The sequence below is a fragment of the Euwallacea similis genome, chromosome 5 (assembly GCF_039881205.1).
Source record: "Euwallacea similis isolate ESF13 chromosome 5, ESF131.1, whole genome shotgun sequence".
NCBI lineage: Eukaryota > Metazoa > Arthropoda > Insecta > Coleoptera > Curculionidae > Euwallacea > Euwallacea similis.
The window spans coordinates 2,824,253-2,849,484 of record NC_089613.1 but is presented as its reverse complement, the minus strand read 5'-3'; the positions used below and the strand labels follow the sequence as shown (position 1 = coordinate 2,849,484).

Genomic DNA, 25,232 nt, shown 5'->3' with positions numbered 1-25,232 from the left:
CTTCACCCGTATTTTATGGGGCAGCCTGCCTAAAAGACAAACCTAACACGTGTGTGTTAGGACCTACTAACAAACGCGCATGTTAGCACTTGTGTTCGCGACTACTATATCCGTTTGTTATATGTGCTTTCGTAACAGGTAGTTAAAAAATAACTGTGTAGCAAAAGAAATAATGATGTGTGTTAATTAATTCAACACTCGCACACAACTCTCCACTAAAATCGTGAACAAAGATATTAAAAATGAATAGATACACTCACGAACGGAAAAGGAGAAAAGACTAGCAGATTATAAAAGGTTTAAGAGTGACTTTTAGTTTTTAAATGAAAATTGCGGAAGGCGACATACCAAGAAAGTCATTAATCTATATCACTTCAGTGTTAGCAGAGACGCAACAGAAATGAAGAATTGAGAGAAATTTTAATCCTCAATACCTGCAAACAAGACAGGTTATCAACCATCCTAATCGAAACAATATCTTTGCTCAGGTAGGAGGTAAAAGATCTTATCTTGAATAACGGTAAAAGACATAAGGCATTTGCGCACTCTTTTGCGAATAATTTCTAAAACGTTAAAATTAATTAGATATTACTAATAAAATGTGATAGACACCTACAGTGCCTTTATGGTACATTAAATAACATAGCTAAAAGTGTTGTTTTGGAAAAGATCAATTAGCATTGCACATCCTTGAACAAAAAGGAATTTTTCATATTCTTTATATGCACATAGGAATGTGCATGTGGCTTGCTGATGGAGGTAATATAAATAGTTTCAGCTGTGTTGCTTTCATAAATCAGGTATTGCGCCAGACTGAAAAATTACAAAGAAAATTCATACCTGATGTAGAAGAGAGATATTATTATTGTTCACACCTTGGAAATATGTGAATTACCATTATAAACACATTATAACCAACAGCTAGCACTAAAAGTTCCGACTCTTGATCCTTGGATAGATAAAATTCATAGATCATAACGTCCAGGTACCCGCATCGAATTTTACCTGCACTTGCGAATGTCAAGTTAATGGATATTCGTTTCAATTTACCAGAGCTTAACATTGGTACCACCACAGTCTTACCGTTAACGGCGGCAGGGTACCTGCCCATGTTTGACCGGCAATCGAGCTATTATTAGTGGAAAGCTGGATAATAATAATAAGTTAAAATTATGAATCAACCTGTAGCTCCTCGTAAATCATTGCTTTACCGAATTTTGTGTTTTGCTACAAACCGGACATCAACAGTGGCTATTTATGTTTTCTGTGACTGACTTGCAATTAATATTTGCGGGGACAAAGGCATGATTCCAGGCACTCCTCATAAGCTTACAAAAGCGTTGGGCAGTGAGGTATATTTTTACCACTTGTGTGGCAGCAACTGGAAAATTCGTTGTTACAAATTGTGTTGCATTTTCATAGAGATTTCGTGTTTATTTTAATCAACCTCCCCTTCAAAATTCCATAGAATTTTTTTTAGAAGGGCGTATTTGCGATGAAAATTATATACAAGAGTTGCCTCTGCTGGAGGAATAATGCAAATTACAAGACTATTGTATTGAATAGGCAATTAGTTCATTGGCTCTTGTTGATTTTCTGATTTAACTTAAACAATATTTAGTTAGGAAATCATTAACTTTATTTCAAGGCATTGGACATCTCGAACAAATAGTTGTTATCTCTAAGTTCGTATTCACAAAATGATAAGAAACTGAACGTTTTGAAATGGAAATCGTTTGAAAAAATTATGACTAATCCATGAGTAAATAAACTTTTTGCACTATATACATATACCGAATGAAAATCAGTCATCGCACAGATATCCTGAATTTTTTTTTCATTAAATTTTTTTTCTCCATTAAAGAACCAGCGGATCTAACTATTATATTATGCAATAACAAAAGTTATTCTCGCTTGACTATATCTTTTTTGAGAGCTTCAACCTCACGTGAAATAATTTCCAGAAATTCCAATTCTCCAGATTTGACCCAACACTGGCACAAATTTGCGAGGAAACTTTCATTGATCCTTTATTAAAATATGGACGAAAAAGAAAAGAAATTCTTTGCCACAGACATATATTTCCCGAATGCTCGTTTGCCGAAATCATCAAGAACTTTAACGATTTGGCTTGGAGTTACAAGTTTCCTACGGCAATTCATATCTGAAACTCATAAATTTCCTGCCTGCGCCCAAAGCGATTGTTAACCAGTAAACTTGAAAACGCACCATGCAAGGCAGGTCCCGTTTCGATTTTTCCTGGTCATTTATAATGTAAACGATTCATTGAACTATGAGGTCAATATCTTCATTAAACATAAATAAACTATTTTAAATTAGATTACTACCTTGTGGCAGTGCATTTGCGAAAGAACCTAACGATGATTTGATGAGGCTCGTGTTTAAGGTAACGACATGTTTGCATTAAAATAAAGGCAAATAAAATATAATGGGCACAGTTTATAGACCCATTCTACAGTAAAATGACTGAATAATTATTATATGTAAGTTAAGCTTCAAGCCGATTTTCTATTAGATGTGGCAGATCAAAAATACCCGACCCCATTAAGTTAATGTGGTATACCTAGCAAACAATTCAGGATATTGCCATACCCAAGATAGAACAGCGAGGATGGAAAATAGTGATCGACCTATTTTAAGAATCGAATTTCTAGAACTGGAATAGCAATGATTTTGCGATTTTTCCAATCCAACAGAGGCTCGAATAGATAGTGAAAAACTGTAATCTCTAAATTGTTGATAAGCAGAAAAGTATTAGTAGAAGCAATCTGAAGTTATTTACTTTTATTCAATTACGTTTAATATAAACATCAATTTTTATTACAAACGTAAAAATCATCAACCAAATCATTCAATATCAAATTCGAAAAATTAAAAATTTGCAATTTTGTCTGTTCAATTTCTCATTTGCTACCGCAATTCTCGTTAATCTACGACTCAAAACTAACGTGACCTGTTGCGAAACATGTAACCATCCTTTTTTAGTATACACTATTAAATGAAGATAGAAGATTTAACGTACGTGCATCCAGAACTTACTTTACTATTACTTATACGCTGCGGGGTAGGTGGAACTATATATGGTTCGATGACATTGGCACAATGGGGGCAAATGAGAGTCTTAATGGCAAAAACATTATTATTTTTTATACAGCAGTAATAGTTCTTGGGGTTTAGTTCGAGTCAGGAATAAAATCATTAGGGTGTAATAAAAACTATTAAATACATATAGTTACTTACTACAGTAGGTGCATCAGTAATAAAGTACTATGACGGGTGAAGATGAACATAGAAGCGTGAACAAAGAAGATAAATGACCGAAGATAAAATATAAATTACCAAATGGTGGAATTTTAACAAGTACTTGGTACATTTCCTAACGCGTACTATTCGATTTTGGATATTTTGTGCATGCGATGTTTAAAAAAATAGGAAGATAACTGGAAATTAAATTGGTTTTCAGTTAATTTTCGCAAATTAAATGTGTGTAGAATTGTCTCTAATTAACTCATAACAGTAAATTGATAAGGCACTAATTCACTTGGGACTAGAAGGAACAAAATTATATGAAAAACAAATTCTTATGTGATCTTCCCAATTTAAGAACTTTTAAAGAGTCTGCTTTTTTTATATGGTTATAATCGCGCCCAATTCATTTCTGATGAATTAATAATTAAGTATTTTGAGTTTTTTTAGCTGTTAAAATGCCATACGAGAGGCCCTATTTATAATAAAATTTATCAGAAAAACAAAGAAATTCATGACAATTCAAAATGACATTCAATTTCAAATTATAAGCTGAGCCGCAAGAAAATTTATTTACATCATGTAGGCGAAAAAGTTTATAGTTTATTCGCAAAAGTTTAAACACGAAGCCGTCTCTGTACTAAAAAATTTCACCTTTTTTTCTGATTTGACTTATCTTTCCTTTCATGCTCGTTTTTCATTAATAATAATTGATCTTATGCGAGTAGCCAGTTAAAATAAAGATTTATAGTTTACGTTTGATAATTAATTAAGAACCTGATTGCATTAAAACAAAGTTCCTATATAGCAAAATTACCTCCGCCTCTGAATTCACCTGTTAATTTCCATAAATAAATAACTCTCCAAAGCTTAATATGTTTCTTGCATACTACGCTAGCTGATGTTATTGCTTCTGTCTTTATTTTATATCCCTGTATTTTATTGATGTGTTTTGGTTTTAGTTTTAATTAATCGCCGACTATACACTTCACAAATACAAGGAAGTAATTTATCGCTCATCAATTTTTATTCGATCGAAGTAGTTCAGGCATGCTAGCAATTCCATAGATTTGATAACACAGATTTTCAATTTAATATGCAAAAATGATACCCGCATGTTTAAATAAGTTGTAATGGATAGGAGATGTCTTGTATAGCCTAAGTGCAAGGTGTGGCGAGTCGCGTAATATGCATACGTACATATGTGTAAAGTGACTGATTTGTTCGTCGTAATAAGAGGAATTCCACGATTTTTTAGGCAAAACCACAATTACCAAGTCTTAGAAACAGTTATACAATATGCTAAAGGAAATAGAAATATATAATAATTATATATGCATATTTTCAGTTCAAAATGAAAATAATCCTCAAAGAAACATTAAAAAAGACACTAGAGAAGAAAAGAAGTGAGAAGCAAAAAATTTGAAGAAAAAACATAAATTAAAAAATTAGCAATGAATATTTCTAAAGGATTATAATAGTGAAAACATCTCTAAAACTGCATTTACAAAGTGTTTTTGTCATGAACCGATTCAATAATCCAGATAGCAAAAAAGAGTTCTTGCTTCAAAAATATTGAAATCGCTGAGTTTTGTAATCTGAATTTAATGGAATCACAATAATAATCTAACGAAATTAGATATATTATTTCGACAACCAATTAACCTATTTCCTAAATGATGCAAGGTTTACAGGAAATCTAAAAATATGGGAAATATTAATGGCTAGTTGTTAATTGCTGCTCAATACATCCTCCTGCAAGTGAAATGCAAGTTTTCATAAAATCTCGGGTCTTTCCAATTCTCTAACATTAATGGGCATTTCTGGCATACTTAGAATGAAGTTACTGAAGCGAAAGACAACATTCCTTCAAAGTTTCTATTCGAAAAGTACAAAATTCCTGTTGGCAAATTCCGAGCTCCAAATTATTTTTCAAAGTTTCTTCTTAGAAATACCGATCTTCAAAGCTGCCTATTGATGGTCTGGGTTTTCCAAGTTTCTGAAAAAACTGAATTTACTTTTAACTATACCGAGCTATAACAATACTTCCTCGAAGAGTCTGCTTAAAAACATTTCTTTGTAAGGCTAGATTATCTTGAAGGTTACATTTTTTACATTTTCTTGAGTCCACTAGAATCCAATTTACAGATACAAAACGAAAGTTGTCCTCAAACTGCTTGGTTAAGTTACACAAATTTTTCTGTAACAAATCAACACTTTCCTTCAAACTTTCGACCTTAAAACATCTTTCCCTGCATTCTAGTATCAAATCTATTGGCGAAAAATATGGATGTTTCTCAGAAATTATAACACTTTCAATGCAGCAAAACTGAAGAAAATTGTGGAAGAGGTAAAGTAGTATATACATGCTGTCTTAGAAATAAGCACCGTAATTGCAGGGGAAAATAGCATATACTTAAAGCACGCGATGAACATTGATAAACATGATAAACACACAATAAACATGAAAAACAGGCATTCCTTATCACAGAATGTATATACAGGGTGATTCATTAACAATAGCACAACCAAAAGGCGGAGATATTACATGTCAAGTGGTGACAATGGGAGAAAATACACCTTATCTGAAAGCTGATAGTTTCGGATACATACAGGATGTGGAAAGTTAAAATATCAATGCATTTTTTTGCCATTATTCTGAAAATATCTAGATTAGACACTTGAAAATTTTAAATCTTAATACGTGTTCATTAATACGTTATTATGTGTTCAAGAAAATGAAAATACACTTGGTTTGTTTCACTTTTAATTACTCATATTATCAAATTTAAACATAGTGTTCGTTAAATAGATTTTTCTCGAAAACGGATCGAGATACCGAAATGAAATAGGAATATATAATTAATGAAAAATGATTGCTCTTTTAGATTTTGAATCAAATTTCATGTTAGACATACAGGGTGGAGAGTTATTTACTGGATATTATGTAAAATTGATCGTACGTGGCACCCTCTATAAGCAACGCAGAAATTGAAAGATGAATCTTATTCGTCACCTAAAAAACATAACTTTACAAATTTTCAAGTGTCTAAGCCAGATATTTTTAGAATAATGGCGAAAAATGAATTAAAATTTTAACTTTCAACACCCTGTATATATCCGAAACTATCATCTTTCGGATAAGGTATATTTTCTCCAATCATCACCATTTGGCGTGTAGAATTTCCAGCTTTCGATTGTACCATTGTTAATGAATCACCCTGTATTTGGCGTCATCTGTATTTTGGACATTGTTGTTTCGAACGAAAAGTTCTGAGACTTCTTGATGTTCTTTTTCAGAAACGATTTTTATTGTCACTCAATGCAAATATCATATAGGTTTCATTCATCATTCATCGATGCCAAGCCAATCCCGTAACTTTACTGGCTTTGGTTTTTCGAAGCCTCCAGACTACGCGAATGTTCCTTTGCTATTGGCCGAATGGCAAACATTTTATTTGAGTTAGACATTTAAATAGTACCAACGTGGAATTGTCGGTTTTCTTCAGTTACATCACAACCTGTCGGTTCGGTTTTACCTATTTTTCCTAATGACCCTAATTAAACGGGTTGAATGAGCTGCTTCTGCAGTTATATACATAAGCAACGTGTAATTGATATAAACACACATGGAATGTACGTTATGCTTTCAAGTTTCAAAATAAATTTAGTATTGTTAAGTGGTATCTACTTGATAATGAGGTGGTTCCGTAGATACGTTTTCGATACTGCATCGCAGTACATACTTAACCATAATCAAACAAATCCTGTCCAAAAACGAAGCCGAAAGCAAACCGAAAATTATTTTCATAATCGGATAAGACTGATTAACATTAATTGAACGTAAGTGACCCGTAAAACCGTACGAAGGCGTTGGTTCCTCTGTGTCAGTACGTCGCATTTACCGAATACCAAGTGGTACTTATTTACATTTAATGTAGATTAGGTCAAAGTAAGGCGAAGTTTTTTTTTTTTTGGTTGCGTTTCAATAATAACGAGTATAGAGAATTAATGCATTTTTTGACCGATACATTTTTCAATTAAATCTAGCACAAACTCTCGCATAGGTACTATAATCAAATTCAACACTTTCACCGGAATTTTCAGGCAGCAGAGATATTATTTTATCCTTACATGGAGAACCATTAATTACTCAAGGAACATGTGTATAATAAATTTTACTTTGTTACCTGCATAGGTGGGTATATCTACTAGAATTCACAATTAACCAGCAAGAAGGATGACTGCGGTTCTGCTTTTAGGAATTACGCTCGGCAGCGCCAGGGAACTTCACCCATTAACACTCTCTCTACAACATATTTCAGCATGGTTCCGAGAATTGTGTTAGTTTTAGTACCTTGTTTAATTTATATATAAGTATAAGATGCGACTATTACCGGTACCCTAATTGCCACTTTCCAGATTGTAATGAAGGTATTTGCGTTCTGTAAACCAAGGAAACATTCTGAACAGTTAACAATAACCGTTGTAAGCATACGTGATCACAAAAACTTAGTGCTTCAAAGATGCCATTCTTTTGGGAAGTGAAGTAAATTTTCTGCTCAGGTTGCTTAAATCGATATTCAGATAGCATGATTTGAATAGTCTCAAGGTTGGTTTGAGATACAGCGCGAATGATCACATTAGTAAATGAAACAGCATGCCTAACACAAATGAATATTATCGAACGTTGGTCAATCACATTTCAAGTTTTTAAGATCAGATTTAGAGATTTGTCATAATTTGTAAACAGTAACAAAACGGACCAAAGAGATGAAATTTCCTAGGTTTTCGTTGAAGAATGGAGTTTACTAATGCAAAACCAAATGTTTACCCAAAGTTCTTGCTTGTAAACACCTCATCATATGCGTTTACTCAATTCAAAATTTTAAGGCCAAATTTGGATGTAGGGAGATTTCCCTGAACTTAAGGATAGTTAGCATGACTGTTGCGTAGACGAAAAATTCCAAATTGAAAATTTTCAGGGATTTCTCCAACAGTGAAGAAGAAGGGGCACAAACCATATTTTCATACTAATAAAATATTCATTTAGCAGCAATATTCATTTTTCGGCAATTTCGTGGCATTGGTACTTTTTTTAGGAAAAATATGAAATGACAGTGTTAATGTTTTCATTTGACTCGGTATTAAATGTGTTTTCGTGTGATTGTGGTAATTAAATACAAGCAAATTTCCTTATATTTCGCTGCTTGTTCTTAATCGAATCCGTGCAATTCGGAACCAACCCCACAACTTTTTCATTTAAGCTTTTCCTCCAACCCTCCAAGTAAAAGAGCTATAAACTGTTCAATAATTACAACGAGGAGGCGCCGTACTTTCAACACTAATTTGGGGCGTAGCAATTTGAGAAATGTATTTCAGGAATTTCAGAAATATCCTAAAACCTGGAAACAAAGTTAAAAAATCGCATAGTTCGATTTCGAGTTCACGATTCAAATTTCTTTATCCATTACAGACAAATTTAGGTTTGAAAAACTCCACGAATATCTCTAAATATTAAGCACAATTTTAGATTCATTAAATTAAAATAGAGAATTATCCCTAATATTTTAGGAGAGTTAAACTTTAATCGTGGATTTCTGAACTAAGAATGTTTTTTAATTTTAAGAGCGATTCTCCATCTTAAAAATTTCCGAAATGCACCCAAAATTGTTGGCCAAATTTGTATTTCAGCAATTCGGGTGTTTAGGATCAAATTTTTATTTCAATAATTCAAGAATTTCACTTAATTTTCTTGTAGACGAATTCGAGTTTCTTGACACTAAAACTTCCCTCAATTTTAAAACTAGAACAAAACAAAAAATCGAATTGCTCAGTCTTCTCTTCAATCTCCCGATCTAAAACCGTGGTACTCCGCAAAGTTTTTCGTTAAAAATGGCTCTTTTTCTAAAATGCATGAAGTTTTATTAAATTCCTTCGGTCTCAAGAATGTTGAGAAATTCTTAAGTTTCTTTATTGCATTTTGGGGTTAGTTGTGACACAAGAAAATGATAATTAGTGAAGATTAATAAAATGAAGCAAATGCGGGCTCAGATTCAAGTTAGTGCAGATTAGCATGATCTGCTTGACAATTGATATTTCCACTAATATGAAAAAAATTAAGCTTCTGCATCTAAAAAATGAATAATTTAAAATATATTCTAGAATTCTACTGTGAACCCTAAAGTGAACATTACATCTAGCATTGGATTGAAATAGAGGTAAAAGTCTATTTTGCCTGAATTTTTCATGTTTTTCAAATGTACGAAAAATTTCGTGCAGCGCTGGTATAGACAGGGAAGAAAGCACTTCCCTTCTACTTTGCTGATTTCCTCAACGGGGGCCATTAGATTCAAAAATTCATATCATTTTATATGGCAAAAAGCTTTTTTGAACAGAGAGGAAATATTTGAGCGAGTTGCATCGTGCATCAACGTCTTTTATCTAGATTTCATGCCGGATTTTCATAGGGAAAACCATCTGACTGACTTTCGCTCGTTTGATCTCATTTGATATAAAACTTCATGCACCTTTGTCTGTTTCTGATCGGTCGTGAATAATTCTTTTTCTCCCATTGTGGATAATTCCCAATCAGCAATTTACTTGCAGAACCTGCGGTACTGACCCTAATTGTCATTCTACATGGGAACCGAGTTAAATTTTGTAACCTTTTCGTGATCTCCTAGTATAACATTGTAATTCGCACTTTACGACATGTTTCGTAGCCCTACCTAACTGGTCTTCTTTCACTGGTGAAGTCTTAATAACCAGCCTTATAACACACCTACAGCAGGTGCTTGTAAGTGCCTATTCATAGATTTACCACAGGCATTTTCCGAGCTCAAACAATCATCATCAAACGACTTTCTCAATAATAAATCACTGTGCAAATGTTTAAATATGAATACCTACTTTCACAAATTTTCAATTTCATTTTCCTAAGTATGGGTACTTAATCTGGTGATATTGGCTGATTACGTACGAGTGTCTAATTAAAAATGACTTGAAAAGTAAAAATCATTGGTTGACGGTCGGATTGGTCTAAAACGTATGAATTTAAAGTGGTTTTAAAAAAAGGTGCGGATTGATGGATAGACCCAGTATATTTTGCATGAAAACACGATAAGATAATATTTCTTTCGATAAGGTGATATTTCTAGAAGTTCATACATACGTTTATTTCATATAATGTGAGGAATGAAGGGTTAATCCTATGTAAACACAAGTGTGCTCATTAAAGAGTTTAATGAAAAATAACAGGAAAGTGTAGGAGTAAAAAGGTAGCTAATCGCAGGTAACAACAATGAAACTAATAACAAACAATTTCAGACCAGGGAAGGACAAAGACTGAGGGGCATTGGACCGGCGAATTAACCTGAAGGAACATTTGTACCAAAGCACCTAAATATGATTCAGTTTATATACCTATTGCACAAGTGATGTGAACATAGTTTGGCCATATTTTCAGCCACCAATAGTGGTTCTATTCATTTTCAATTTTGTTAGAAAGTTGTTCTCTTACGTTCCTTTCTCCAGGAACCTTCCAGGTGGACGAGATTCAAAGGCATCACGTAGAAATGCCGGAAAAAATAATAAAGACTATTGAGAAACCGGCCGAAACTTCATAAAATTATTGGAGAAACTTCCAGGTTAGTTCAGGTTAGTTCGATGCAACCTGGCTCGGAAGTTAGCTACTTGAAAGCCATAAGAAATCTAACCACAAGAGTTATCTAATTAAATGCAAAATTTCGTACCAACAACCGCGTATTGGCAGATCCAGGAGGACTAGCGAAATGGGTTGAAGAGGACGTGGGTCTTCAGGGAAATTTTTGAGAGGGAAGCCTCGAAGGAATATGAATCTCATGAGAAACAACAAGTACCTTTAGGATTGAGCTGGTGATGGAATGACAACTGCTTTTCGTAGTTTTCGACCCAGGGAGGCGTTTGATTGTGAGTAATTACTGGACGGAGCAAGAAAAATGATTAAAAAAATACATTTTCACATTTTTGGTAAATTCAGAAGTAAGTGTCAGGAAAACGGAATTAAACTAAAAAACCGTCAAGCATGCAAGAGTACCTACACACCGACGAACAATAACCGCGTTAAAACTAATTAAAACTATTAAATAATCAATAAAGATGTAACGGTTTATTAATGCGTTTAATAATTGGACTTACGATCTGCAATTGCTTTCAAAAAACCTTTGGACAGTTGCACAAAGTTCACTTCAAATCACAAATTTTGGACTAAAAACTACAAAATCGTGAAAATTTCTGAACATCGTCGATCGCGGTCACATTTAAACTGAGTTTGTTTATGTTAAAAAGTTTTATTTCGTATCGTGTCTCTCAGTCAGTGTGTTAACGCGGCGATGCCTACTAAAGTTAGCGGCCTGACCACTGTTAGACGATTTAGACCACTTGCATGATAATCATCAGCATTTATCAGCAGGCATGTAAGTCGGAGGTGGAATCGGAGATTAGAACTTTCGACTGAATTTAAAAGTCATTTTAGTCGGCTCCTGAGAACGAAGATTTCGGGACAAACATGGAAACGATCTGGTTGTTCGACGGGGAAAATGGGGAAGATTCTTCCAGGTTCGAAGGTTGACTTGAGAATTGATTGAGGGTGATTGAGAGAGCGAGGGCTTGCACTATTTTCGCCCAATGTTGCTACTGCATTCTATGCGCCCTCGGGTCAGGATTGACTTAGGAACTCAGATTTTCCAATAATATTGCATTTTTTTCTGATAATAAATTCATAGATCCAATGCGCAAATAACAACCCTGCCATCACAGCTAACGTGGTCAAATTTGCTTAACACATTATCCACCCCTTCTGCATGGACCCCCACAAATGCATACGCAATCAGTGTGATCGCTTTGATATCACTTACCTTAGGTTTGACCTTTTTTGTAGCCATAACTTCTCAACAATAGTGCACACAAACACCATACAACACACTTCGATCAATACGATGAACGACAATGAGAAAATGCCTCAAATCCCTTTGCAAAGGATGCTTGACCTGCGCATTGAAGTCAGCAGCATGATAAAAGGGCAGAGAAGGATAGCAATGACCTGCTGCTGTAATGAGATCAATTTGATACCCCAAAACAAACATTCCTGCAGAGCCCTCTCTGGCATTGAATCATGAGTGGATTCTATGTTATCTCTGATTCTGTGATCTTCTATAAGTTTCTTATTCTACAAGTCAGAAGAGGGTGAAAATGATTATAGTCTTTTCTCTCCTCAAACTGATCAATGATACAGTAGTAGTTGCTCAACCAGCAGGTATTATAGTATTTTTGGTCAGTGACTTCGCAATGAGATAATTCTTTGGATAAGTTGTATGATTTTTTACATTCTCCTCCCGAAGGAGATAGTGACACTATAAAAGTACAGAAATTGGATGAGACCATTTGGTCCATGAGTATAGTATTCCCCTCGTCCCCCTTGTTTGCTGCATTTTTTTTCAGGTACTTCATGGTTGGTATCAGTCCACCGATCTTTCTTGCCGATCCTACAGAAAATATTTGATATATGTATGTGCATAAGTTTTGGTATTATAGTATTAGAGTTAGTAATACGACGGACAAATTGACAGAACCATCTAGGGATGAAGTACTGTACTACCGTCGCTACCCAATAGCCAAGTATCGGGGAATCCCATTGGGAACTAAGCTATGCCTTGGAAACGAAAAAGAACGGCAGGAGGAGAAAATAGGCAGCCGAAATATACAAAAGTAGAGGTGAAGTTGAGTAATAGTAAATTCGTTAGTTTTTCAATATTTTAATAATAAAATAATATTTCTTAACTATAGAAAATGCTCCGAATTTTATTCCGACATATGTATGTACGTATGCCCACCAGCTCTACAAGCTTCTTAGATTTCCCTTTTCTTGCTTGAATATTTTCTTCCCTTTCGTTGTTAGCTTGCTTATTTGATGTCATTATTATTTATTGATGAAACAGTACTTACCTGTATTAACCAATTCTGCACCAAAAACTACTCCGGACCATTAAGGTCCTTCAACCAACACCCAAAGAATATTCCGGCAATTTAATATACTACCATTTGAATTATACAACGTAAATCGCAGCATCCATGTAATTTTGGAAAAATTCAAGAAATGTTACCGGAAGACTCAAAACCAAGCATGATTTGATATAACTTCGTCGGAGATCAGAACATTGATTTTCACAGGGCCATTCTTTGCACGGAGAGGGAGTACAAATCTTCCCGATGGTCATGAACATTCGAATCAAAATTCATATACCACAATAAGCCATCATTACCAAGAAGAGTTTAAAATAAATGTATGGGCAGACGTTATTGGGTGATATAGTAATTTTAACAAACTACTTGCGAGGACTACTTATTTTCTTACAAAATACTCTTCTTGAGTTACTGCAAGATTTGCCTTTACAATTACGCCGCGAAATGTGGTTTATGCACGATAGAGCATTTCAGTATGGATATTAGGGAATTTTTAACCCAACAGTTTCTAAATCGATGAATAAGTCGTGGAAATAATTGCCTCAATACTGGTCACCGCGATCACCAGATTTAAATCAATGCGCCTTTTTTCTCTCGTTTAAAAACATTTTATATTCGACGTCGTTGAAACTAAAAAAGATTTAAGGAACCGCATCAATAACCAATGTATCATTTGAAAAAATATGTTCAGGTATTGAATAAAATGGACTTTCACTTTAATTTTTTCAATACATTTTCAAAATTTGGTTATTCTTTGTTTAGTCATTGTTCAAATACAGAGTATTTTTTAATTTTTTAGCGCGTTTTTTTTAAATAAATTTCTCTTCTAAATGTAGTAACCATGAGAAAAGATTTCATATAAAAAATCAAATTGCTTTGAGGTCCTCTATACGAACTTCTTTTGTGTTGATTGCGTTGTGAATCATCCTATATAATTCTTGCAAGCGGAAATATCAACAGAGAAATTATTTTCATGGGGTCATGACTATGCGTAGTATGACCCATTTTACTCCCAGGCAGGTTGTTTAATCATGCAGAAAATCTTAATTTTGTATGGATTTTGTTTTTATCTATTTTGTGTTCGTAGTTACTTTTTAAGTTACTTTTAGTTTTAGCTTAGTATTAGTTTTTTTAAGTTCGTTAGAGCTTAATATTCTCTGCTTGTTTTTACAATAATTCAGTGACATCGTAAAACTGTAATCATACACGTGGGTATTGTATAGGTCAAAAGTCATTAGAGCTATGAATAAATAATTGTTTAAACAAATCTCAATTTTTTTCACCCTGTAACTAGAGAACAAAAATTTTCCAAATCCAGTTTTATATCAAAATGTTTTTTGTATTTTTTCACTATTTGAGAATAATCTATAACCCAATCTATATCTAAGGCCACGTTGAATTTTGAGGCAACCTATACTTTGGAAATATGTATATCTGGGGTATTCTCAAGATCAGCAATATGTAATGGGTGATTATAAAAAAAAAACCTTAAGTAGGTGTGGAAATGTCGGAGGCATGTCTTAGACAAATTCTGAAATGGTTTAATCATAGCCCTATCATTACTGTTCACCACCTGCAGCGAAGGTTACCCATTACCTTTATGGGAAATAACTATATTTCTTAGGTGATTTTGGCTATGGTAAAATGCTAAAAAAACACCATATATAACCACTGTACCCATATGGCATTACTGTTTCTCTGCAGGATGGTCCAAAAAATTTGAAAAATTATATCTTCTGAAAAGAAAATATTAATAAAGTTCCGCATTTTTTAATATTTTTTATGTTATTAGAACAAAGAATTATTTTCTGTAGATAAATACTTTATTCGACCTTTAATTGAATCGTATTCTTTTCTTTTTCTAAAGAGCAAGTCAATGTGCAAAATTTTGGAAATAAGTTCTATCTTCTAATTACTCTTTTACTAAACTTATATGATAAACGATAATTATTATTAATATTGTTCTGTACCTATTCAATTTTGCTATAAAAGTAAAATAGTAGCAACAATCTGAACGCGCTCAATTAGAGCTGCACTTTAAATATCCCGCCTTTCTCGCCTTGTACTTGTGGCGACATCTTGCAGTTGCCCATAAACCATTCTCTTTGGCGGATGTTCTGTTGCCCCACTTGTGACAACTGTACTAAATTTAGTACAACATGATTACAATTGGTTAAATACATACGTGAAAAGTCGACCTAAAACCATTCATTTTCCAGCACTTCTCAAAAAATTAAATATTTTAATTTATTACATTGCATTCGAATGTTATTACACGGATTAGATATTCCACAGAAATTTAATAAGATATAAAACAACGGAAAAAATGGAAGATGCTTTGGGGTATACAACGTAAATAAAACGAATTTAGACTAATTTAATATTTATTCACTAGACATTTGATATAAAACACAAAAGTAACCAAAAACTCATCAGGACATATTCAAATTTATAGAAATTATTAACACATGATTGCGTTATTTTGCGAAATCTAGTACAATAGAAAGGTCAAATAGTACAATTTCCGATGTTCCCAAACAAGCTGCGCCAGGCAACTCAGGCGTCAGGCAGTCGTCCTCCTTGTTCATTTTTGTGTTTTTTTTCAAATTTTTCAAGCTAAATTACCATAAAGTGTGCCATAACACAGCTATTTTCCGTATAATAAAGGTAAGTAATAAGTTATTTCCCTAAGGAGCCCGCTAAGTACTGTCCTAGATGGTAGTGAACGATCAAATGCTCTCCGTGGTCATGTCTGTTTTATTTTTGTTGTTTGGAAAAAAGCAAATGTTGCTCTTGATAAATACCAAGCTTAGAGGAAGTGCTCCGCTAGTACCATACGCGCAACAGATCGAAATAAATGTGTACCGCGAATTTCCATTTAAAATGGCAACAGATTTTCAGTTTTATGTGACTCATTTGAATAATTTGTGAGTCATTTGTTAAGTTTTTCTCTTCATATTATTTTTTCCATCTCTAGAGCATTTGCCTTTTGCACCAATACTTAAGATGACTAAACTCAGACCAAAGTACATTTTTAATTCCAATCCATCCAGTTGTTAGTACTTTAAGTGGCTTGCCTGGCATGTAATATCTGCATGCTTTCTAGTTGTATTAATTTAACCATAGTAGTTTACATAACTGTCTTGGATAATAGACAACACTTTTAACATTGCCATTGAATATTGTGACCCAGGAAATGTTCCGGAAACGTAAAGTGTATGTTGTGAATGTTTCCACCATGTGCTTGTGTGTGTCTGTTATGAGTTTTTTGAGAAGTTTTCTGTTGTGTGGAGTTGCAAAATTCAGATTCAAATCCAGTACAAAAATAGGTAGTGCATTTCTATCTTGGTGCTACTTACAGTATTGGCCATAATTATTGCAACTTTTAAAATTGTTTTATAGTTTTGTTTAAATCGAAAGTACAAATGTGCCACCTCGTACATACATTCTTTATTGAACTACCTTTACTTATCAGAGAAATGGAATATATTATCTCTTCGCATATTCACTGGTATAAACAAATTGTGTTTCTACGCTGGCCAAAATTATTGCAACTAAATTATTTTGCTTAAATAATTAACTATAACAATGAAAAATAAAACAAATTTTTAATATTTGGTATAATATCCTTTAGCCCTCACTACATCTGCCATTCTATTTGACATAGAATTAATTAATTTCTCAATTATAGCTGGATCCATTTCTGACCAAGCTTTTGATAGTAATTCGAATAGTTTCGTGGCATTTTTAACTTTTCGGTCCGGAATTTTCTGGTCCAAGATTTCCCATAAGTTCTCAATTGAATTGAGGTCAGGACTTTGGGATGGCCACTTCATAACAGGTATTTTTTGCTGTTCTAACCACTTCATAACAGGTATTTTTTGCTGTTCTAACCACTCTTTGACTAATTTGGAAGCATGCTTTGGATCGTTATCGTGTTGAAAGGTGAATTTGTATCTCATCTGTATAGGGTTCCAAAACGTTCCTTAAAATGTCTCTGTACATAAACTTATCCATCCTTCCCTCAATTTTGTGTAGAGGGCCCATACCAAATGACGAAAAGCACCCCCACACCATTACAGATCCTCCGCCATGTTTCAAAGTGGGACAGGTGTATTTTGGATCCAATCTCTGGCCTTTAGGTCGCCTTACGTGAATCACACCATCACTTCTAAATAAATTGAACTTAGATTCGTCACTAAATACGACGCTTTTCCAATCATTTTGTGTCCAGTGAATGTGATTTTGAGCAAACTCGAGCCTGGCTTTAATGTTCTTCTTCGAGAGCAAAGGCTTTTTGGCCGGTCTATAACTATTTAAGCAATTTTCACAAAGTCTTCGCTTTATTGTTCGACTTAAAAGGCCCGATGATCCTGCTTGGTCGATTTCACTCAGGATTTTCGTTGAAGATAGGAAAGGACTTCTTTTCGCAATATTTAAAATTTTTCGGTCCAATTGCTTGGAGGACTTTCTTGGTCTACCAGTGTTTTTTAATGGTATTATACCACCACTACAAACAAATTGTTTGATGATTCTCGACACTGTTGATTTATGGAGTTGTAAATTTCGGGCTATTTCGACTTGCCTTAGACCATTCTTATAAAAATTAATCACTCTGTTTCTAATGTCACCACTATATGTTTTACTTTGAGCCATGATGGAAAATTCACTAACTAATAGTTGAATTGAATACAGGAACTAAAAAGCAAAATCTTCTCAAAAAAACACGAAAAAATAAATAGTTGCAATAATTTTGGCCAGCGTAGAAACACAATTTGTTTATACCTGTGAATATGCGAAGAGAGAATATATTCTATTTCTCTGATAAGTAAAGGTAGTTCAATAAAGAATGTATGTACGAGGTGGCACATTTGTCCTTTCGATTTAAACAAAACTATAAAACAATTTTAAAAGATGCAATAATTATGGCCAATACTGTATATACCCAACTCGTACTTTAATACCCTTACTAACACTTTATTAAATAATTATTTTTTCCTGTTAAAAGTAGGTGCATATAAAATAATATATTCGTGTGCTACTTGACATGAGCACCAGTTATCCAACAGGAACCAAGTACTGAAAAAGCAAAACTGACATAATAGAACCACATGATTACTCTGGAGATGCATTTGCTTTATTCAATAGAATGTCTATACCTTCTCATAAAGAGGTTCACAACTTGAAACATTTAAGTCAATTTTGCTAAAAATATGTCAGAATCGCTTGGTTTCTTTTAGATAAGCTAAATGATTATTTGAATAATTTATTACATCACATTAACTTACACACTTGGGTGTGTAATCGTAGGTAATATAGGATGTGTCTTAAAAATTATCAATAACTTTAGATCAATACTCATGAATACAATTTGAGGTGGAAAAATCATGAGAACATGTAGTGCACAATAGCTTTTTCTGGTCCAGATTACATTAATGCATATTTTTCGAAAATTTATGGATAATTTTCAATGCATGAATTATATTCAGATGAGAATTTATGAATGAAACCAACATGTCCCCTTTGTAGAATTTTTAATTAGTAGACATTGATAGAAATTTTATTGTGTTCAAATTTGCTAGCAGAAATATTTAGTTTGGTGTGATTAATGCATGTAAGCAATTTTATTGCAATAAAATTTTTGTCAATGCCTGTTACTGTGATTACAATTAGTATTTAATAATGAAATACCTGGTTATTAGTGTAGAACAAGTGCTAAATAAAATAACTTTATCCTGTATATCTAGCATCAAATTAGATTCAAAACTTGAAAGGGCAATAATCTTTCTGCTAATTATGTACTCTTGTTTCATTTCAGTATTACTTTGATTTCTTTAAAAAAATCAAATAAATTAACACTACTTTTTTTATATACAATGCATAAATCGTGACACATATTTTATTCGTCACTTAAAATGATTTTACTTCACAAATTTGAAGTCTGAACCTTGATATTTTTAGAATAATGACGAAAAACAAATTGAGGTAACTCAACACCCTGTAACTACTGTACTGTACTGTTTCCCAAATTATCAAGTAAGCCATATTTATGAATCACCCTGTAAATACCAATTTTCATTTTCATTTGTGGATGTGCATTAGAGGCCTGCAAATTTTTTTTCAAATTGGTACATAATGAATTTGCCGGTGTAACAGACACATTTGTCCTTAATTATTATTAATTTTTCACATTATAAAAGCAGTCAAAAGTAGTGTATTTGTTTCATAGTTTTAATATGGACATCGACGAGGGCGAATCATCGAGCAGCGGTCCCATTTCAACATTAAATAGTTTGTTTTCCTTCACAAGTCCAGCAGTGAAAAAGCTGCTTGGGTGGAAACAAGGTGACGAAGAGGAAAAATGGGCAGAGAAGGCGGTTGATAGCCTAGTAAAAAAGTTAAAAAAGCGTAGGGGATCTATTGAGGAATTGGAGAAAGCTTTAAGTTGTCCTGGACAGCCTAGCAAATGTGTCACCATTCCTAGGAGTTTAGATGGACGGTTACAGGCAAGTAAAGTTGGATTAATGTTTTGCTGGAGTTGTGTTATTTGTCAATAAATTAGTTGTAGGAAATTAGAACATTTTTATCTTTGCAGGTATCTCACAGAAAAGGTCTCCCCCATGTGATATATTGTAGAGTCTGGCGGTGGCCAGATTTGCAAAGTCATCACGAACTGAAGCCGCTTGAACATTGTCAATACCCATTTTCTGCCAAACAAAAAGAGGTTTGCATCAACCCCTACCACTATAAACGGGTAGAAAGTCCGGTGCTCCCTCCTGTTCTCGTACCTAGACACAACGATTTCGTACCAGGTCATTCCCTCCTTCCCTTCCAGCAATTGGTAGAGCCGAACATGCCACACAACGTCAGCTACTCTTCAAACGGCTTCAATTCTAATCACATGAGTCCAAACTCCCCGCTTTCAAATGTCTCTAGTCCTAGTAGTGTCATTTCCAGTAACCCGCAGTCTCCCCCTTATGCGAATTTGGCGGAAACCCCGCCACCAGCCTACAGTCCCACAGATGAAAATGCTTCCAATTCAAACAATAATCCTAGTCCGGAACCATCTTTAAGTCAAGACGTCCATCCGGTGCCATATCAAGACCAGCCCTACTGGGCTTCCATTGCGTATTACGAACTTAACAGTAGGGTTGGGGAAGTTTTTCATTGCAACTCCACCTCGGTTATTGTGGATGGATTCACTTATCCCGGCAACAACAGCGATCGGTTTTGTTTGGGACAGTTGAGCAATGTTAATCGAAATAGTACGATTGAGAATACGAGGCGACACATAGGAAAAGGTGAGATGTGGCGTTGGTTTCTTTTAAAGTAGGAATAATTAAATTAAAGAATAAGGTGATATCAAATGGCCCATGTGTATCAAAATAGTCAGTTTAAATCTAATTTAGTAAAACTTAAAAAGGAAAATAAGGCTGGCAAAAATTTGCCACTTGGATGAGTTTTTTTCTGGCCGTGAGGTTTTACAGTGATTCATAATGGATATATTTGTTTTCAACATAAAATTTCATCGTTTGCATTTCAATTAAAGGGTGCTATGTATAGGGTATCTAGAAAGTGAAGTAACATACTTCAGACAGATAAATTTATAGCGTTCTTCATTCGCTGCGTCAGATAAATGCAAAGTATTACTTTGGGTAAATTCCTAGTTAGTTAACAAATAATAGAGACGCCTTAATATCGCCCTAGTGCAGCTAATAAAAAACGATAGTATTGACTATCGGAATAGAATCATTCAATAACCGAAGCGCATCACTAGTACAAGCCCGCTTTTTTAAGCTCTTGATAATTTTGCCAGCTTAATTCCATTGAATTGACGAAATAGAATCAAGTATCGAACAATTTCCCATTTTCCATGGCAATTGTTTTACTGGCAAAATTATTACGAGTTTGAAAAGCTGAGCCTAAATTAGTTTTTCTTTCGTACTGGACTAGCCAAAGTGTTCAAACTTAATATACTAAAATTCAATGGTGTAATAATTTATCCAAATATTCTAATTAAATATTTTTATATTTTCTTTACAGGTGTCCATCTATATTATGTTAACGGGGAAGTTTACGCCGAATGTCTGTCCGACTCTGCCATTTTTGTGCAATCGCGCAACTGTAACCATCACCATAACTTCCATCCATCGACGGTCTGTAAGATTCCCGCGGGGTGTTCGCTTAGAATTTTCAATAATGCAGAATTTGCGCAATTGTTGTCTCAGTGCGTGAACCATGGTTTTGAAGCCGTATATGAACTGACCAAAATGTGTACCATAAGGATGAGTTTCGTGAAGGTATGTACAGATTAGATATGCAACGAAATGTGTAGGCAAACTTAGAGTATAAAACTCTGGTAGCGCTACCGGAATTCAAGCACCTTTTGAATGCCTTCTTTTTTTCCAACTTAATAATTTTTATAACTCTAAACAAAGAGGTCGATATAAATTTTTGGATTAACATTCTCGAATATTCGTTTTAATCGAAGTCATGCAAATAACTCAAATTCTCTGTTTTAAATATTCATAACTCACATCTCTAAATGTATGATGTTTTTTGCTATCAAATATGTATTTTTTTTTTAGGGCTGGGGCGCCGAATATCACCGACAAGATGTGACTAGCACTCCCTGTTGGATTGAAATCCACTTAAATGGCCCACTTCAATGGTTGGATAAAGTATTGACTCAGATGGGAGCGCCACACAATGCGATAAGTTCGGTTTCCTAGAGTAAGTAGAGAGTTAATTATTGTTGAAGTGGACGTTTAAAATAATTTTTCCGGTGGTGATTGTTTTTAACGAGTTACTATGTGTGCGATTTGATTTGTTTTATCAATTTGGATCGCAATCAAGTGAGGGGTGGTAGATTGTAATCAGGCTATAGTTGCGAGACTTGTTTCATTTCATTTTATCTAACAATGGAATGACATACTTAAAGCAAGCGTTTTACTGAGATACCAGCGCTAAAATTAAAAAATAATTGTTAGCACAAGGGAGAAAAGTGCTACTGTTACTCCTGAGAATAACGTGAGGTTGACATAAAACGGCGAGTATACATTAGAGTAAAGGCACTTTCCTCCACAGGTGTGTATCTAATTTTTTTTACGACCAATGTTCGGTTTTGTAAAAAAAAGTGCTCCCTAACGAGTGAAAGTTTATTCCTCCGTAAAAAAATAACTTGTGTATTATGCGTAAGAAGGAAAATGCTTTTGCCCCTTAGTGAGTATTAAAAAAGTATATTAAAAAGAAAATTACTTTATTCCCTAGGGAGTAAAAATATTTTCAGTTAAGCTTGTTCTCAATAAATCATTTTTTCTTTTCATTTGGGAATAACGCTTTACACACAAGTAGGGGTTGATGAATCGGCGGAATTGTACACTATTCTCGGTTAAAACAGTGAATAAGATTTGCCTTTTACTAAGAGCTCGGACGAAAAGTCACGTTTGATAATGGTTTTTATTATTCCCAAATAGAGTAAAAGAAAAAATGAATAGTCCACCTTAAATGTATGGAACATATTTAGAATAAATCATATTTTTATTTAATTTACAAAAAAAGTTCAAATTTAACTCTAAATCACCACCCTGAGAGCTTTTCCACCGCCAAAAGGACCTGAAAATCGATGTAATTTTTTTTCTTACTGTGTATATTAGCATAATTTTTTTGCAATTAATTAGATTTTTTCTGGATAAGACGATATTTACCATTATAATTAAGCAAATACTATATTTTGTTTGACTCATGAAGAAGTTTAAGCCAGAAAATTTTATGTTACATTGTTGAATTTGGTTCATATATCTTTTAGTTACATATACAAAAACTGTATAGTTATTTGGCATTTCAGATATATTTGTTTTTTGTTACAATTATTACGTTTAAGTGCAATTATTCATATAAACGTTGCAATTTTCAAACGTAAATTTTCCGATCATTATAGTTGATTTAAGAGAGCCCAACAAAACAATAAAGGGTGATTTAGTTTAGGTCATTTAGGGAGTAGCTGCTTCATGTTTATTTAAGTGAATTTTTGCATTCAAAGCTTGCTTTGCTGGTAGAATTTATCCATGCATGGTTCGCTTTATATTATAGACGAATGTAAAAGATTTTTGTAACTCAAACATCAGGAATTAAGTTGGAACTTTGCAGATATATTGCGTTCATCATATATTTAATTTCAAATTGAGTAAATTTCAGTCCACATACAAATTTTTTTATTTTTTTTAGTTCAGATATATCTTATAGGACATAGGAGTAATTAAGTTTCATTAGCATTTATTCTGTTATCGAGAATTCAATGTCAATTTGATAGTCGAGACTTCATTTTATCTAACCTGGCGTGTTGTCAGATTATAATCATTATAAGCTAAGGTTAATTATAAAATAAACTGGATCTCTATTGAACAAGTGTGAATGCGGATAGGAAATATTATAGATTATTTTGAAGGATGGAATAGAACAGACAATTTTCATGGGTTTCTTTATTTTAATTGTCTCAATTTACTAACACATTGACTTTATTCAACCGCTGTGATTATCTTCGTAGAATTAGTTGACCCAATTCCTTTATGTCCATGTCCAACGAGTATCTAATACTTTCAGAGGAGTACTCGGTTACTTGTAATTTCTTAAATGGGATAACCAGGATTTTTGTCACGTATTTGAGTTAGATCCTAGATTTTTTTGCACTGGGATATATCATCTTGAAATTATGACATTTTATTTAAAAAATTTAACAGTGAGTGCCTTATAAAATATAATATGATATCAATAATATTCGGGGTGAAATATCATCTACGATTACTTTACGTGACTATGCCGAATTAGCTAGGAATGTGTACAGGGTGTTCAGAATTACTACTTTATTTTTGCTGTTTAAGTGTGTTTTGAAGTCCCCGAGTAATTCTCGATGATAATTTGGAAACGTCAAGTGCTTTGATCGCTAATTCACTATTCGAATAAATCTTTACAATCTTATTCGTCCAGTTGCGTTTTGTAGTCGATCTGGTGTATATTTCAATCGTCGCTTAAATATTGGTGCGTATATCCCTAGATTCATATCGAGCCTGTGGTTGCACCTTTTTCGATTCGTCGGTAAACCAATAGCAGATCACTTTTATTAGGCTTTGTTCGTTTTGACTTAGTCGACCATTTTGTATGTCTGATCACAGTTTTTTACAGGGAGCATAGTGCTAAAAGGTATCCCCAGCTGGACTTGATCTGCAATGGGTTTGTTTTATGCACGCCTGCACTTGGCTTGTGGTTTTGAGTCTGTGTGTGTACCTTTTGAACTTCCTTTTCAATAAAATATAAAAGGGAATCAGACAAAGAACCCGCCCCATAGCCATGACGGGTGTGGTGCTAAAAATTGCAGTTATTGCGAAACAGGATTATCTTTGCAACTTTCTTAGTTTGTTCCTTGCCGTGCTTTGCTTGCCTGTTTTTTGAGTACCACACAAAGGCACCATGTTTGATAATCCGGTCTAATGATTATCTCGTAGAGTCAGTATAAAAGTTCTCTATTTTATTCTCCTTCATTGTGTTTTTTCTTTATATTAAGATGTTTATTAATCCCAGTTTCTTACCGAGTGCTTCCTATTTTTTTTGTTTCTATTTCTTTTTTCCAAAATTTTCAATATGTTTGTTTGGAAAGTGTTATTGACGCCTCATTATGATATCGTTTTTCTAGAAAACCGTAACTTAACTAGATTATCTGGACAGTTTACATTTTTCAGTTAAATTTTAAGGTTCAGCAATTTTCTGAGATGCTCCAATGATATTTCCCTATATCAACTATAAAAATTTTAAGTCATTTTTGATATACATTTGAAACTTTATTTATTATTTTAAACCGTTTTTTTAATGTTATTTATTTCTTTATTTTATTAGATACTCGTTACCCATTTCCACTTGTTCCTTGGGATTCTCGCCGTGACATTCAATTTCACATGCAATTTTTTAGT

At 33.7% G+C, this 25,232-nt stretch overlaps 2 protein-coding genes across 3 annotated transcripts in view; one reads left to right on the top strand and one right to left on the bottom strand.

Annotated features, from left to right (window-relative positions):
* The window catches only part of LOC136409180 (restin homolog), a 51,624-nt gene extending 39,363 nt beyond the window's left edge, over positions 1-12,261 (bottom strand). Inside the window, exon 1 of the mRNA XM_066390527.1 lies at positions 12,165-12,261. Within this exon, the coding sequence (XP_066246624.1) occupies positions 12,165-12,191 (27 nt within the window). The 5' untranslated portion in view covers positions 12,192-12,261. The remainder of the gene's footprint in view (positions 1-12,164) is intronic.
* Positions 12,262-15,765: 3,504 nt separating this feature from the next.
* Positions 15,766-23,739, top strand: Mad (Mothers against dpp). 2 transcript variants are annotated; one of them, XM_066390633.1, is made up of 5 exons: positions 15,766-15,936; positions 19,499-19,775; positions 19,865-20,570; positions 21,313-21,569; positions 21,858-23,739. In XM_066390633.1, the coding sequence occupies exons 2-5, from the start codon at positions 19,506-19,508 to the stop codon at positions 21,999-22,001; spliced, it is 1,377 nt and encodes a 458-aa protein (XP_066246730.1). In that variant the 5' UTR covers positions 15,766-15,936; positions 19,499-19,505; the 3' UTR covers positions 22,002-23,739. The 2 variants fall into 2 exon arrangements, with proteins under 2 accessions (XP_066246730.1, XP_066246728.1); XM_066390631.1 differs by lacking the exon at positions 15,766-15,936 and adding an exon at positions 16,118-16,196.
* The last annotated feature ends 1,493 nt before the right edge of the window (positions 23,740-25,232 follow it).

Excerpts from the sequence above, each read along its gene's own strand:
- Mad (XM_066390631.1), top strand. The coding sequence starts at position 16,153 with ATGGCAACAGATTTTCAGTTTTATGTGACTCATTTGAATAATTT. Across the intron at positions 20,571-21,312 it reads GAGGCGACACATAGGAAAAG|GTGTCCATCTATATTATGTT; the intron begins GTGAGATGTGGC and ends TTTTCTTTACAG. Across the intron at positions 21,570-21,857 it reads TAAGGATGAGTTTCGTGAAG|GGCTGGGGCGCCGAATATCA; the intron begins GTATGTACAGAT and ends TTTTTTTTTTAG.